Below are 16,678 nucleotides of genomic sequence, written 5' to 3'. Positions count from 1 at the left end.
GATGTCATGAAGTATGACCATACCTTACGATGAAGCTGCTTTTGATACTACTTTAAAAGACTCAAAAGATATACCAGTGCCCTTTACTAACACAGATTTTTAAATATTTTAATGTTTACCGGAGACATTTGAGTATTATCTTATTGGAATTGTAATTGTTTTAAAATTTACTTTTGAAAATTTTATATTTATAATAGATGAATATGAGCGGGAAGAAACTAGGCAAGTTTATGTGGACCTAAATAGTAACATTGAGGTAAGTGGTATTGAAAATTTGAATATTTTAAACAGAGGCATTTCTAAGCAAATTATAGTGATAGCTACAAAGATATGAACAATTGTTCTTGCTAAAGGGATTATTATTTATCTTTTGATATATGATTATATCCAATAAAATTCCCAGGGTTCTATATATACCATGAGTATTAATGTTCTGTTTTTTAATATTTTTTGAATTTACATGTTAGTGACACCATTTAACTTAATTTATTAGATATTAACTCTGTGTCAGAGACTAGCACATTGTGACACTTAACCATTAATTTGAAAAACATGCCAGTATTATCAATCTGTTGCCTGTTTACCTTTTTTACCCCATCCCCTATCATTTTCCACTTTGCTTCTCTTCTATAGTTGTTCCTTTTTTGTTTCTCAAACTTGCTAAGCTCTTTCTGATCTTGCTTCTTTGAATTTGTTCCTTCTATCTAGAACTTCTGTATCCAAGATCTTATGCAAACTCATAAGCTTCATTCTGCTTTTTTTATTATCCCCTTTACTACTTTACCTAAAATGTCTTTCTGTTCAATTATCCTCTATCTCCTCACCTTGTCTAACTTTTCTGAAGAGCACTTAAAACTACATGATATTTATTTGATATACACGTGTGTGTGTGTATGTGTGTGTGTATTTGTGTGTGTATATATTCTTTCTTACACTGAAATATAAGTTAGTTCCAATAGGGTAAGGACTTTGTCTTATATTCTAAGTGCTTAAAACAGTGCCTGGCACATAATTGACACTCAGTAACTATTTATTAAATGAATAAATGAATTCATCCAATTTTACAAATCAGGATTTGTTGAATGTGAATGAACTCATGCTGCCAGGTAATAGAAGTATAATTTGAACTCTTATGGGGAGAGACCTCACAGAGGTTACACTTTAGTGAAGACAGAAATACATAAGCAAAAATCAATAGAAAATTACAGATTTTGATATGGGCTATTAAGTAAATGACTGGAGTACCAACAATTGTTTTTTTGCTGTTCAGTGATATATAACCTGTCTTCAGTGCCTTCAAATACCTGGGAAGCTACCTTAATAGGCACTCTTAATATTTTAGTAAATTTTTTAATTGTTAAAAGTTATAGAATTTTCATTATTCAAAGTTGTATAGTTTGAAGTATAATGATCAGATGATACAAATTTATTATTGTCATTGTTTGAGGAAAGCTATTTAAAAAGTCTAAGTATGATGCTTAAAAGTTAAATGTATTTCAGAAAATGATAATAGCTTTTGAGGAACTTCGTGTGCAAGCTGAGAATTCCAGACTGGAAATCCATTTTAAGGGTAGGAATCCTTATTTTTTATATTACTCTTTTGCTGTTTATTAGATTCTGCTAATGTTTTCATACCTTCAGCTTGATGCCTAAACTATTGAAAATTTCTGTATTGTATATGGTTTTATAAGCCGCTCAAAATCTTGTGGAATGTGGCAGGAAATTGGTATATGTTAAAAATACCCTTTTGGCTTCAAAAGCTACATTTTCCCTGAAATCAAATTATGGTTTGTATAATGGTGTGATTTGGTGATTTGAAGTGTGATTTGGTCTTATTTTTACATTTCTTGGCCAAGTTGCATGTTAAAATAATAATATACATACACATTTAAAATCTGGTATTTCAGACTAGTGTGTTATAAAGAAAAAACTTTTATATATCTGCTATTATAAGAATGATAGAATTTTTAAAAGTTATTGTAACTTTGATATTATTTAAATTCTTTATTTTACTAAACAGAAAGTTAGCAGCAAGAAAATAGCAGTTTTAACTTGTTAGAAACCTTTGGGGTTTAATATCTAGATAAATAAGGAAGTGAAATAAAATATCAGAAACTTAAAATTTTGTTTGTTATACAATTATGTGAAGATATTAAAGTGTATTTGTTTTATTTTTAAAGTAAAGGAAGATTATGAAAAAATCCAACATCTTGATGAACAATACAAGAAGGAAGTAAATAACAAGGAAAAGCAGGTGCTTTTTAAAAATCAACTTTCTGTATTCTTTATACTTGCTAATTCATGAGATACTTAAAATTTCAAGAGAAATTTGTACTTGCTGCCTGCTTGATAAATTTCTGAGAGAATTTTAATATTATACATATTTAAATATATTTTCCATTTGCCTTAATTTCCATTGACTCAAATTTATACATACTAAATGCTAGTCCTTTTTTAAAATCAGTGAATCTTCTACAATATTTATATTAGTGGGTTTTAGGACATTGCTGTAAAAATATATTATTTTGTGAGAAGTTTTGTTCAGACAGAAACCTCATAAAATATAAAGATGATGATGATTGACCACTCGACCCACATTTTGCAGTTTATTTTGAAATACACTATTTATGACACCAATGAAGGGGAACTAAAACATTCTTTTGCTTCTTTCTATTAATGACACATAGTGCGAGACTTGAAAATGATGAGTCTGTGTTCTTTTGCAGTCACAAGAATGTTGATTTCAGATGATTATTATGCCAACTTTAACAGTTTCAAGCCTTCTGAATCCAGAATGGAAAATGAAATATAGAAAGGAATCCTCATCTCTCTACTTCCCCCTATTTTTCCTGAGTTTTTATCTGACTTGCCACAGATACCTTTTAATTATAGATAATAAGGATATCTACTTGAACAATAATGGCAAATGTTAATTGAAAGTACAGAGAAGATTCTTAGAGTTTCTTTAAGCTCTGGTTAAATGATAGAATTCTGATTTATGTGTTATACTTTGATCTTTTGAAAGAGTTAACAATTTTTTCTGTATTTTAACTGTATTTTTTAAACCAGATTTCTGAAAGAAGAAGGTCTTCTTAAAATTTAAAATTGTGCTTATTATTACAGAACACAAAAATAGAATAAAGTGCTAAGAAGCTTGTTGGAATCCTGGGTACATGAGCAGAGCTTACAGATTTGGGGGGTTCCCTGTAAAATTATGCTGTGGCCAGCTAGTGTTTTTGTTGGGGACTCCTAAATGTCATTATTTGTAAGGCTTTTTTTTTTTCTGGAGTTCTCCAATTTCCTGCCTGGGAATGTAAACTTTGCTGATGGCATTTTGGGGCTGGGTTGGCAGGGTAGGAAGGATAAGCTGAGTCTCATCATTCCATATGCTGACTCTCAATTATATCCTTTGTCTCCACCCCTTCCTGTGCCTGGAATACCCAGGTTTAGAGATTCTTTTTTTCAGTTTGATCATACCAGTGTCTCTTATAAAGATGGAGTAGGTTAGTTCTCTGACTACATTGGCTTTCAGGGAGTAGAGTCCAGGGAAGGAGGGTTAAGAGGGCCTAGGGAGGTCTTACTACTCTTTGCAGACTTCCAGTCTCCTTATACTTAGTCTCCTGTTTCATACCTACCTTTCACAGTGTCTGTTGCTTCTAATTCTTGAAACATTCTGTTTCTTTGGGATTGAATTATCTTCTCATTTGTAATCTTCCCTGTGTAGACTCTTACTTTTTTTTTTTAATTTATTTTTTTTATTTGGCTGCGTTGGGTCTTCGTTGCTGCGCACGGGCTTTCTCTAGTTGCGGTGAGCGGGGGCAACTCTTTGTTGCAGTGCACAGGCTTCTCATTGCGGTGGCTTCTCTTGTTTTGGAGCATGGGCTCTAGGTGCGCGGGCTTCAGTAGTTGTGGCACATGGGCTCAGTAGTTGTGGCTCATAGGCTCTAGAGCCCAGGCTCTGTAGCTGTGGCACACGGGCTTAGTTGCTTCGCGACATGTGGGATCTTCCCGGACCAGGGCTCGAACCTTTGTCCTCTGCATTGGCAGGCAGATTCTTAACCACTGCGCCACCAGAGAAGCCCCTAGACTCTTAGTTTTGACCTTGCTTTTCTATACTAAATCCTTTTCTGTTCCTTCTAACTGCTTTCCTTTTTGACATGTTGTGGTTTGGATTATAGAAGTCTCGTGGTTTCATGGAAGATGAAGTCCACCTTTGTTGTTTTCCTGGTTATTTTTTGGGTGATTTGAAGATGAAAATAGGGCATAGAGGTCTTTCTGCCATGTTGAATCTGCAAGTCTTCAATCTATCTTTATGAGTTTATCTTTCACCTTTTCTTTACATGCACTCTGTATTCTAGCCATCTGAATATTTTCAGTTCTCTGAATAGAAGCATGATCTCTTGATCCTTTGTGTTCTCATACAAGTCTAGAATGTTCATTTCCCCTGCAGCCTGATTAATTTGTACTTGTCTATCAAGACTCAGTTCAGTTCTCTGAGAAGGATTAATTTTTGATTACCTCCCCCAGGACTGATTTAGGTGTTCCTTTCTTGATTCCTATAACATTTTTGTCCTATTACTAATAATATTCAAGTATAGTTGTTTGTTTCCTGGTCTAGGCTGTGAGTTTCTTGAAGATGAGTTCCATCATCTCTGTATATTCAGTGCGTATTAGGGTTTCTGGAACAGATTAGGTGCTCAATAATATTTATGGAATAACGAGTAGATTTCAATATATAATCTTCTAAGTGATATCTTAAAATGCATACTGTAATATTGGGTATATTGCATTAGTTTGTTCATTCCTTCATCCAATAAATGTTTATCGTACAGGCACATAACTAAATGCCAGGCACAGACAGCTGAAAAGCATATAAGCAAGTACATAAAAAAATCACAGATAATGATAAATGCTAAGGTGTCATATCTAATTTTTCATATCTATAATGTATTATTTAAATATTTCATTTTAGGTATCACTGCTATTGATCCAAAGTACTGAGAAAGAAAATAAAATGAAAGAGTTAACATTTCTGCTAGAGGAGTCCAGAGATAAAGTTAATCAATTAGAGGAAAAGACAAGTAAGAATTTATATAAGAAAATATAAGAATGTCTTATGTATTCCTCTTGTTATGTTTTAAATTTAGCTTTCATTACAATTTTTTTGTAATGCTTTCTAATGCTGTAATTCTCCACCTAGGTTGGAACAGTTGGAGGAGGGAATAATAGTCACTTAAGAAGATTTTTCAAAGTATATGTGCTCCTCTTATCCCTTTTCATACTGTCACCTTCTTCAGAGTTTCAATAAGGTGCTCCATGAAAACAAGGATCTTTGTCTTTTTTTGTTCATTGATGCATTCCAAGTGCCTGGCATATATTAGGCACTCAAACATCTTATAAATAAATGAATACTCTGGGAGCACTATGGAGGGAATTATTAATTATTCTTGGAGCAAGACATTTAGAAAAAATTGTTAGTTAAACTAAACCTTAGATGATTAAAAGTTCACTAGACAATGAATTGGAGGAGGGAGTGTAGGCAGAAGAAATGTGCAAGTCATGGAAGTGTGAAAATTAGGGTATATTTGAAACACTGATTGGTGTGTCTGTATCTTAAAGAACTCAGGTAAATGAGACTGGAAAAAAAATGTTTGGATCAGATTATGAAGGATCTTTAGTGTCATGTAATGTTTAGACTATATTATTATTGAGTATTTTTCAAACTTGTTCAACTAGTAAGGCACTTGAAAGGCATACACTTTGTGAAATACTATGTCCCTTTCAGAACATCATAGAGGTTTTGTGACATTTTTCACCTTTCTCTTAAAAATGTGGCAAATAATTATCTAGTTCCTGCTAACCTATGCCTGCTCCTTTCATCTTACGGTCACTACTATATCCTATACTCCAGATATACTGAAATTGTTTAACTTCCTTACCTTTTATGTTCTTCCTATCTCACCATCATGCTTTTGGCTACTTACTCTGTCCAAAATGAACCTCCTACCTCCTCTCCAAATTTACTGGCTAAATTCTAGTGAACTCCTTATTGTTAAGAGTGGCTTAAGCATTACTTGTGTGTCTCCTGTGACCATGAGTGTCTTGAGGGCAGGCACTCTGTCTCACTAAATATCTTTGTCACTCTAGTGCCCAGCATATTGCTATGTATATATAATAGGAGTTTAATACGTGTTAGGATGAATGAATGTTTAATCTTATATAAACTGGAAACAACTTATTGGTAATAAATAACTAATACAATGTGATTCTGCAGACTCATAACCACTGAAATATATTCATTTAAGTTACTTTTCATTGTTTCCCATATGTATGTATCTTCCATTTGTTTCTCTCTTTGTTTCAATTTAGAGATCTTCTATTGACCTGTTACCTAACCCTGCCTTCTGCTGTGTCTAATTTGGTTTTAAACTCATTTACTGAATTCTTAACTTTAATCATATTTTTTCCTTCTAAATTTCCACTCAATTATTTTTCTTAAGATTCCAATTCTCCAGTTAATTCTTCTCTTTTAAAAATGACATTTCATCCTTTTTGAATATATTAATCATTGATATTTTATAGCTATTTTCTTTTTATTTCAATATCTGACTTACCTGTTGGTCTGTTTCTTTTTAAAAAATGTGATAAAATACATATAACATAAAACTTACCATCTTAATCATTTTTAAGTGTACAGCTCAGTGGTGTAGATACATTCACACTGTTATGTAGTCATCACTAGTATTTATCTCCAGAACTCTTGCAACTCTTTTCATGTTGCAAAACTGAAACTCTGTACCCATTAACCAGTAACTCCCCTTCCTTCCTCCCCTCAGCCCATTCTACTTTCTATTCCTTTACAGTCTTACTTTTTAGTGATTTGTCCTTATCTTTTGGTGTGCCCAGTAATTTTTTGATTGAATTCCATACATTGTTATAAGAAAAGTTAGAGGCTCTGGAGATATTGTCTTCTGTTTGCTAGAGAGAAATTGGGAGTGTGGTGGGCTAATTACTATAATGCAATTAGAGGCTGAGCTGAATGAAGGGAAATAGTCAAGTTTATGAGGTTTTTTGAGTCTTCAGTTTTGTTTCTTCAGCTCTTTGAGACCCAATAAAACTATACTCTTTTTTTTATCCCCTGGCAGTGGCCCTCTGCTGGGACCAAGGCAGCATTTAGACCTCTTGCTCATACCCAGAATCAGCAGATGTCAGCTGCACTTCGTCAGTTCAGTTATCAGGAGTTCTTTCTTAGGAATCTTAGCCTCTTTTGTCCTTTCTGTTTTGGTTTGTTTCGTGTTTTCTAGTTATTTTCAGCATGAGAGTTGTTCTGTTACAGACTACTTCATTCTGCCTGGAACTATCCATTTAAATGAATTATGATCAGCTAATTTTTAATATTTTCTTGCTATTACCTAATTTTTGTCTCTTGCCAATACTTGTTGCCTGCTAAAGAGTATCAGTGATCAGAGATTTAAGAAATAAATTTAAGGGGAGAAAATTTTGATTATTTTCTTTCTGTGTATTAAGAGTACTATACTTTGAATAGGATGCTGTTTGGAGAGGGTTTGGGTTTTTTCATGAGGCCACATATCAGTCATCCTTGGTTAAAACCCATTACCTTTTTTCATTCTCTTATCAGCGTTGGCTTTTCTCCCTGTCTTAACCTCCTATTGTTCCTCTACTTTCCAAACTTTGTCTTTGAAACCCTTGCTCTTCTTATGTAGCATATAAAATTTTTTTTCCCTCAAAACCTATTAATGAAAGTTTTCTTTACCTTCTGGCTTTAACAAATTTGAAGTCTCTACTTCCTCTGCTATCCTTTTGAATGGAAGCGGCACATTGTCCTACATTCCATGTATAATGCAGTTGGAAGGCAGTTGGAAACTTTCTTTTGGATGTATATTACCACTTTCAAACAATTACTCATTCTTTCATCTGTTCAACTTTTATTAACCTCCTTTCTATTCTGTGTCAGGCACAAAGCTAATTATGGGGAATGCAATTATTTATTATTGCATCCCTGCTTTCTGGAAGAGAATTACTTTCAAAGAGTTTTATAATGGATATTGACTTATCAAATGTGCTTTTTTTGGCATATATTGAGATTGTCATATGTTTTTTTCCTTTAATTTATTAGTGATTATTTTCTAATGTTAAACCTAATTTTCTAATATTAACTTTTTATCCCTGGTTATGAATCTACTTTTATTATTATTTTTATGTTATTTTATTCAATTTTACATATTGTTTGATTAATGTTATTTTTAGGACTTTTTTGGCATTTTTGCTGGAAAATAATTTTGCTGATTGGGCGATTTACATTTTTCTATCTTTCAGATCATTTATGCATTCTTCTATATCACTTAGTCACTTGTTAATTCCCTGTAGTGTGTTTTTCATTTAATTATTGTATTATTTAGTTCTTACTGTTTCTTTTTTATATATTCTTGTTTCTTGTTAAAATTCTCACTCTGTTCATCTGTTCTTTTCTCTAATTCAGGTAGCATTCTTATTACTAATGGTTTAAACTCTTTATTTGGTAAATTATTTATTAGTTTCATCAGTTGTTTTTAGGGTTTTTCTCTTGTTCTGTTGATTGAAAGAAATTCATCTGTCTTCTCATTTTGCTTAACTTTCTCTGTTTTGATGAAATTAGGTGAAAAAGTTACCCATTGAGGTCCTGAAGGGGTATTCTTGTATGGGAGAGTCTGAGTGTGCCCATTGGTTGTGGTGGGAGAGTGGGATCTGATGTGAGTCGTGTTTTTTCCCAGCATGTGCTGGCAGCTATCACCTTGGTAAGAGGTTGGGCTGGAGATGGAGGGACTAGAGCCAGAGCCAGTTGTGAGCTGGGGTTTCTTTTCTAAGTGGCCAACACCACCCTACTGGGGGCAGGGTCAGGTCTCAAGTTGCTCAAGGAGAAAGCCTAAGGGTTTGGTCTGATCTGTCTTTGTTCCTTCTAAGTGTGTGCTCTTCCCTCCCAGCACTGGCACCCTTACCCCATGCAGAGCAGTGCTGGAGCAAGAGGGACCAGTGCAGGTGCTCGGCGTGGGTCTGGGTATGGTCTGTGGCATCCCTGGTCACAGTCAGAGTCTGGACTGCTTATGTGCTGCATCTGTAAGCACCATTAATAGCTGTCCCTGCCCCATTCAGATGGGACTAAAATGCCTTTGCAACCCTCACCCTAGTTTGGAGTTGGACTGCAGAGTAGGCAGGGCTGGTGTGGGTGCTCTGTGTGGGTCTGGGTGCAGGCTGTGGTGGTGTCAGCTGTAGTCAGAGCCTGGGACCGCTTCTGATGTACTGTTGCTTTAAGTGCTGATAATGGATGCCCCTCCCTATTCAGATGCTGTTTTGTGTTTGGGCTGGCATAGTCCCTCACAATTGAGCACTCTGGTCAGCCACAGCAGCCCTTTACCTAGTGTGGAGTTGTGGGCAAAGCAAGCAAAGCCTGAGCAGGCACTTGGCTCAGGCTGGGTAGCACACTGTGGAAGTTGTGGGAAATGGGACAGAGTACAGTGCAGTTTCAGTTTGCTTTCTCTGCCTTGTTTCAGGAGTAAGCAAGTGTTGCAGTTCTTCACAAGTTGAGTTTAGGTTTCTTACAGCCCCCTTGTTAGTCTCACTGGTTTTCTAACCAGCTTAGGGGACTTGTCTTCCCACTTTTGGACCTGAGAGCTGAGATGCCCAATACGTGGTTTGAACTGCTCTCTCCCCAAGGAGGATTCCCCTCCTCTTCCGTGTCTCTTCACAGGGGCACAGGTCCCGATCTGATTGCTTCTCTTTCCTTTCTACTGGATTCCATGTGGATCTTTCTTACAGCCTTGGATGTACAAGAGTTTTTCTGACATTCTTCAGTTAGTTTTCAGTGAGAATTGTTCCACGTATAAATGTATTTTTGATGTGTTCCTCGTGGGGAGGTGAGTTTCGTGTCCTCCTACTCTGCCATTTTGATTTTGATCCCTCCTCTTAATTCTCAGATCTTTTGTTTGGATCATATTCTTTCCACCTTGAAGAGTAATACTTAGAATATGCTTTAGTGAGCATATTCTTGTGATGATTTTGTCTGAACGTTTGTTTATCCATTCTTATCTGGAAAGGATTTTTTTGTTTGATATGTATTTCTAGTTGGCACACTATATGTTAAAACTATATGTTTTAGAACACTGAAGGTAGCATCTTGCTTTCTTTTGGCTTCCTTTGTGTCATTTTTCAACCTAACTGTTGAACCTTTGAATATAAGTTATCTTTTCCCTCTATTGTGGCTTTTTAGATTTTCTTTGCCTTTGATATTTTAGCATTTTCAGTATGATATGTTAAGATATATGCTTAATCTTATTTTACAGCTTCTTGAATCTGTAAATTAATGTCCTTTATTATTGCTTTCCTTCAAACATTATATTTGCTCTATTCTCTGTTTCCTCTCATTCTGGAACTTTGAATAAAAATCATGTTAATTTTCTCTATCTTCTGTGACTCTTAATTTCTTTTCCATCTTTTCACAGTTTTGCTTTTCTGTGCCTTATTCTTGACGATTTCTTTTCACCTATCTTGTCATTCACTAATTCTCTCTTCATTTGTTTCTCACCCACTATGAACTCTTCCAATTTTATTTTCAGTTATTAAGATGTTTAAGATGTTATTCTTACTTATTTTTCAAATCTGCTATTCTACTTTATATAATTTTCTGTTTCTTATTATTTTCAAGGCTTTTATTCTTTAAATATACTAAGAATAGCTATTTTATAGTTTCTTTCTGATAATTCTTTATCTTAAATGTTTGTGGGCCTCATACTGTCTTTTGTTTCTGATATATTTTAGTCCAGATTTTGTTTTATTTATTTAGCCTTGTTTTATTGGGTGCCTTGTTGTCTTTGACTACATGTTTATTATTTTTCTTGAAAAAATTTGTAAGTATTGTAAGCCTTGCCTAGTATGTAAGTAATTTAACTTCCTCTTTGGAGGATTCCTATTTACTTTTACCATGTGCATGGTGGCTCTACCCACCTTAAGTCCGTTTCATGGCTTGGGATTAACTGGACCACTCAGGTGATGTGAACCTGTGCTGTAGATTTGCTTGAGAGTTTGTTTACTTTTGCTCCCTCCACATATAATGATTGTTCTATCTTATTGTACAAAGGTTTAATTCTTGGGCTTCTTACCTTATATAGTCTTTGGATTTTCATATTTCTTTTTCCCATTTCATCATAATTTCAAATCAAAAGTCCAGCTTTGCCAGGACCTGCAAATTCCCCTGAGGCAAAAGCAGGTTTTGTACTTATCTTACTTCTCTAAGTTTCTATTTTCCCTTCACTTTGTGCCTGGTAATTTCTTATTATTTTGTTGGGAGTTTAGTGATTTTAATGTTCTTAATATTTGATCCTGAATTTTTATTCCTTTTTAGAGGAATGTTTGTTTGAATGACATACCTCACTATTACCCCAGTGAAATTGTCAGTTTCAATTTTATATGTCATTTCTAGATAGTTTTAGGACATCTTCCTTATTTCTTTTCTTTTCTTTTCTTTTCTTTATTTATTTTTGCGGTTCGCAGGCCTCTCACTGTTGTGGCCTCTCCCGTTGTGGAGCACAGGCTCCGGACGTGCAGGCTCAGTGGCCATGGCTCACAGGCCCAGCCGCTCCATGGCGTGTGGGATCTTCCTGGACCGGGGCACGAACCCGTGTCCCCTGCATCGGCAGGCGGACTCTCAACCACTGTGCCACCAGGGAAGTCCCCTTATTTGTTTTAGTATTTTTGTTTTTTTTAAATTTTTGTCTGCACCACACGGCATGTGGGATCTTAGTTCCCCAACCAGGGATCAAACCCATGCCCCCTGCATTGGAAGCATGGAGTCTTAACCACTGGACTGACAGGGAAGTTCCTTCTTTTAGTTTTTAAAAATGATATAATACTGATTTTTTAAATTCTACAGCCAGTAATTCTAACATCTGAAATCTTACAGTCAGGTCAAAGTCTGTCTATTTTTCATTCTACTGACTTTGCTCGTAGTGCTTTGTTTACTCTTGTGAATTTTGATTGTGAGGTCATGTAATTTCAGCTGTGGAAATTCTTTAAGGCCTGAACTGGAAGTATATTTTTACAGAGGAAATTTACATTTGCAGCTTCTGGAATCCTGGGGGAACTTAGGGGAACTTCAAACTAAGTTTTGGCTTGGAGCTTTTTAGGATATTCAAGCAGCATATATTCTGTTCCCACACATGCCTAAGTACTAGTTTGTGATTATGATTTCTCAGAGGAGACACTTATTGACAGACCATTATAAATAGTATGATAATAGACAATCTTTAGTTATCATTGCCCCCTTTCCAGATCTACTTTTCCTATTTTTTTCTGAGAGTTGGAGCACTAGCCCCTTCATTTCTACACAGATTTTGAGATTGGAATTTAAAAAAAATATAAACCTGGAACATTACTCTGTTGTTTAACATCCTTCATTGTTTTTCATGACTTAGGAAGCGTACACCTCTGAGCAAGTTATATGAATCCTGTTATGATTTTGTCATTATTTTTCCAATCATATCTGCTATGATTTCTCCCTCATACTTTAAGTTTCATGCTATTGAAATATATTTCCTTTAGATTTCAGAATGTGTCATCCTGTCTCTTCCATTTTTGCCTTTGTATATGCTCTTTCACATCTCTTGTGATTTTCTCCCAACTCCCATTACTCTTGTTAATTGTTACTGGCTTTCAAATGTTTCAACCCAGCTGTCATTTTCTGGAACTTTCCCTCTCTATATCTGTCTCCGCTTACCTCTAACCGTTACTGGTTCTATTAAGCTTTGGTGTCCCCTCTATGTATTGATATATTCCCAGAATTTCTAGTGACTACCCATCAGCACTTATCTTTGATTATTTGTCTGCCTGCCCAGTTGTACTGTAAATACCTTGAATTTTAAGGTCCAGTTTCTGTATACACTATACCATCATTACCATCATCATAATAGTATTTAACATTTGTTGACTATATGCTAGAAAACACTGTGGTTAGATGTTTTAAGTTGCATTATCGTGTGTAATCCTAACAGGAACTCTTCAAGATATGAATAACTATCATTTTACATGTGGGAAAAGTAGAGAGAGATTGGTTAAGTATCATGCCCAAGTGTAGGTAGCTAGTAAAAGGAAATAGAATAATTTGAACCCAGAGACGGGCATGAACTGTTTTCCCTTAGTGTTTTTTATGAGGTTGAAAGGTGACTGCATATGTGTAAAGCATATAAACTAGCACCTGGCACTTAGGATTTAGTAAATATTTAGCTATCAAGTGGAGTCAGTACCTTTTTTTCATAATATTTAAATAAGTAAATGCAATTATTTAGAAAAATATGAAAATCAAGATCGGGAATAATGAAAATCATGAATAATTTCACCATTAGGAGACAAATTACTTTTGAGATTTTTATGTGTATTCTTTCCTTTCACATGTACTATTTATATAAATACTGTTTTTAAGTTGCCCTTTTTATTCTATGATTTTTATGAATATTCAAATTAGTAATAAATAAATAAACATCTATATCATCATTTACAGTGGCTGGCTACATGATATACCATTGTATCACCATAATTTAATGTCTCCTTTTGGATATTTAGGTTGTTTCTAATGCTTAGCTAGTACTAAAAAATGTAGCACAAAATGTCCCTATATATTCACCTTTGAGTCCTTGGGCAATAACAATCTTGAAAGGTCAGTAAAAGGTGATGATATCAGTGCATCTGTATATGCATAATTCTCTCTCATTTTGGAGTATGTAATAGAGGAAAAAGTAATTGTTACAAATAATTTGTTTTCTTGGTATGTATTTTTTATTAAGTATTACCTATCTACAACTTTCTTTTTTAGAATTACAGAATGAAAGCTTAAAAGAATCAAATGAGAAGAAGGATCATTTGACATCAGAACTAGAAGATATTAAAATATCTTTGCAAAGAAGTGTGGTATGATTTAAAAACTGATTAGTGTGTGATAATTCTCACACCATCAGTCAGTCAACAAATATTTACTGAATGCTAATACTATGTACAAGGACCTGAAGCTTCAAACAGAGAAGATACAATCTCTGTCTGCAAATGCTTATAGTTTAGAGACATTTGATAAAAACACATCAAAAGTATAACAAATACAAGACTATGCTAGGTACCAACATGATTCAGGCAAAAATTCTACAATATTTCTAAGAATTGAAAGAACATTATGGGCTGGATTGGTTAGGAAGACTCCACGGAGGGATTGGGAGTATAGGTGGGCTTTGGAGGAATGGTGAATTGAAATAAGAGTAGTGGGTGCGGCACTCCAGATTGGCCAGGGTGGAGTAGAGGAGGGGTGAAGGGATAAGGAGAGAGGGAGGGAGAGGCAGTGAATTACAGAAAGCAGATGAATTCAGCCTTTTTTCTTAAGGCCCTTGGTTCATAGGGGTTTTTTTTGTACTTTATTTCATTTAGAGTACTCAAAAGGCTTTAGAGGAAGATTTACAAATAGCAACAAAAAAAATATATCAGCTCACTAGAGAAAAAGAAGCTCAAATGGAAGAATTTAATGAAGCTAAAGCTGCCCATTCATTTGTGGTTACTGAACTTAAAACTACTACCTGCAACTTGAAAGAATTATTGACAACAGAACAGCAAAGGTAAAAATACTTCTTATTTAGCTGAATAAAAGCAATTTACTTCTACTATTCAGTGCCATTTTCTATTCATTGACAACTGGCTTGTAATTCCTATAACAACTATAACCAAGTCTCTTTTTTATATATAAAGTGGGAACACATTTTAAGAGTTTGTATTGGGTAGGCAGGTATCCCAGGAAAAGATAGCGGGTATTCTCTAGGATAGTTCCCATGCATGCTTTTCATAGAGTTAAGCAATATAGACAAGCTCATAAGGGCTGATGCAGTGATATCACATATTTAATTAACTGTGGGTTATTAAATAGAAATAACTTCCTAGGTTGTTGGTTTGTTTTTACTGGGGTCTGTAACCTTCTTTGTGATTTATAAATTTAGCAACTAGCCTGGTACAGAGTAGGTACTCAAACATTTTTAATAAATCAATGGATTAATGAATATGGTTAGGTATATATAAAATATTCATCTGCATTTCATCTAAATAGTTTTTCTAAAACTTGAGTTAAAAACTTCGTCTGTTTTCCAGTACTTTGTATTAAGGAAATGTTTATATGAAGTTGTGTTATGTGGCCTAGGTAATTATTTTTGTCCCATTAGTATAAGGGTTAATTAAGTCTGGAAGATGAAAGAGAGGAATAAGCTTCTCTCTGAAGTCATGACCTGGGCCTAGTAGAGTTTCTTCTCTACTGCTTGTGTATAGTGAAGGAAGGAAAACTAGATATTCTAGCTCAGCTAATCTTGTATATTCTTGATTGACCTATCCAGGTGATTTTCAAATTTTAAGTGACTTTGGATGTCATCTGTTCCAATTACCTCAGTTTTATAGATGAGGAAATGGAAAGCCAGTGGAGTTAAGTGAATTGGGTAATTCTCATATATTGTTCCTAAGGCAGAATTCAGTATAATAGTAGTTATGTACTCAATCTCTTTCAAAGTTCTAGGATGCATTAATTTGATTATCATCAATAGCTAAGAGCTAAATCATGACAATAAGTTTGAGGTTTTATGTAGATGTAATTAATACACAAATATGTATGTATAATAGTAATATCTTGTTTTGAAATGTTACACTATCTGACACAAAGTAGGTTGTCAAGAAATGTGTAATAATTGAATGAGTGAATCTATGATAAGATATACTGTTGCTAAATTGCACCAGTTTTAGTTACTAGATGAATTCTGACTAAAAGAATATTTTACATTATGAACTAATATATTTTACAAGGTTGGAAAGAAGTGAAGATCAATTGAAAGTACTTACCATCGAGCTTCAGAAGAAATCAAGTGATCTGGGTAAGTTTTAGAGAATAACATATGTACATGATAATATTAACCAATTATAAAACCATCAACATTATTTCAGAATAAAATATAGTTTCTCCTCCATCATTTACCAATAGTGATTATTTGGTAACTATTAATTTGATTTTTCAAAGATAGAAAATTTAAATCTTAAGAAAGACTTTTCAGTTTCATTATGCAGTTCATACATACCTAGAATTATAAGGAGCCTAACAGATGTTTTGTAGTCTTTTTTATTTTTCTTACTCTCTCTCTCTCTCTATATATATATATATATATAATTTTTTTATACACCAGGTTCTGATTAGTCATCAACTTTATCCACATCAGTGTATACATGTCAATCCCAATCCGCCAGTTCATCCCGCCACCACCCCCACCCCCCGCTGCTTTCCCCCCTTGGTGTGCATACATTTGTTCTCTATATCTGTGTCTCAATTTCTGCCCTGCAAACCGGTTCATCTGTACCATTTTTCTAGGTTCCACATATATGCATTAATATACGATATTTCTTTTCTCTTTCTGACTTCACTTTGTATGACAGGCTCTAGATCCATCCACGTCTCAACAAATGACCAATTTCGTTCCTTTTTATGGCTGAGTAATATTCCATTGTATATATGTACCACATCTTCTTTATCCATTCGTCTGTCAATGGGCATTTAGGTTGCTTCCGTGTTCTGGCTATTGTAAATAGTGCTGCAATGAACATTGGGGTGCGTGTGTCTTTTTGAATT

The 16,678-nt window shown here is 34.5% G+C and overlaps 1 protein-coding gene across 2 annotated transcripts in view; it reads left to right on the top strand.

Moving 5' to 3' along the window:
- SYCP1 (synaptonemal complex protein 1) overlaps positions 1–16,678 on the top strand; it is a gene marked incomplete at both ends in the record, with an annotated part of 153,453 nt that overhangs the window by 22,208 nt on the left and 114,567 nt on the right. For both annotated transcript variants that reach the window (XM_082832354.1, XM_082832353.1), the window contains 7 exons: positions 198–256; positions 1,501–1,570; positions 2,181–2,254; positions 4,973–5,081; positions 13,859–13,953; positions 14,458–14,642; positions 15,865–15,932. In XM_082832354.1, the coding sequence (XP_082688480.1) occupies positions 198–256; positions 1,501–1,570; positions 2,181–2,254; positions 4,973–5,081; positions 13,859–13,953; positions 14,458–14,642; positions 15,865–15,932 (660 nt within the window). The remainder of the gene's footprint in view (positions 1–197; positions 257–1,500; positions 1,571–2,180; positions 2,255–4,972; positions 5,082–13,858; positions 13,954–14,457; positions 14,643–15,864; positions 15,933–16,678) is intronic.

This window comes from Leucopleurus acutus (genome assembly GCF_964270905.1).
Source record: "Leucopleurus acutus genome assembly, chromosome: 2".
Taxonomy (NCBI): Eukaryota; Metazoa; Chordata; class Mammalia; order Artiodactyla; family Delphinidae; genus Leucopleurus; species Leucopleurus acutus.
Note: the sequence above shows the minus strand (reverse complement) of the source record. Positions and strands in the feature narration are given on the sequence as shown.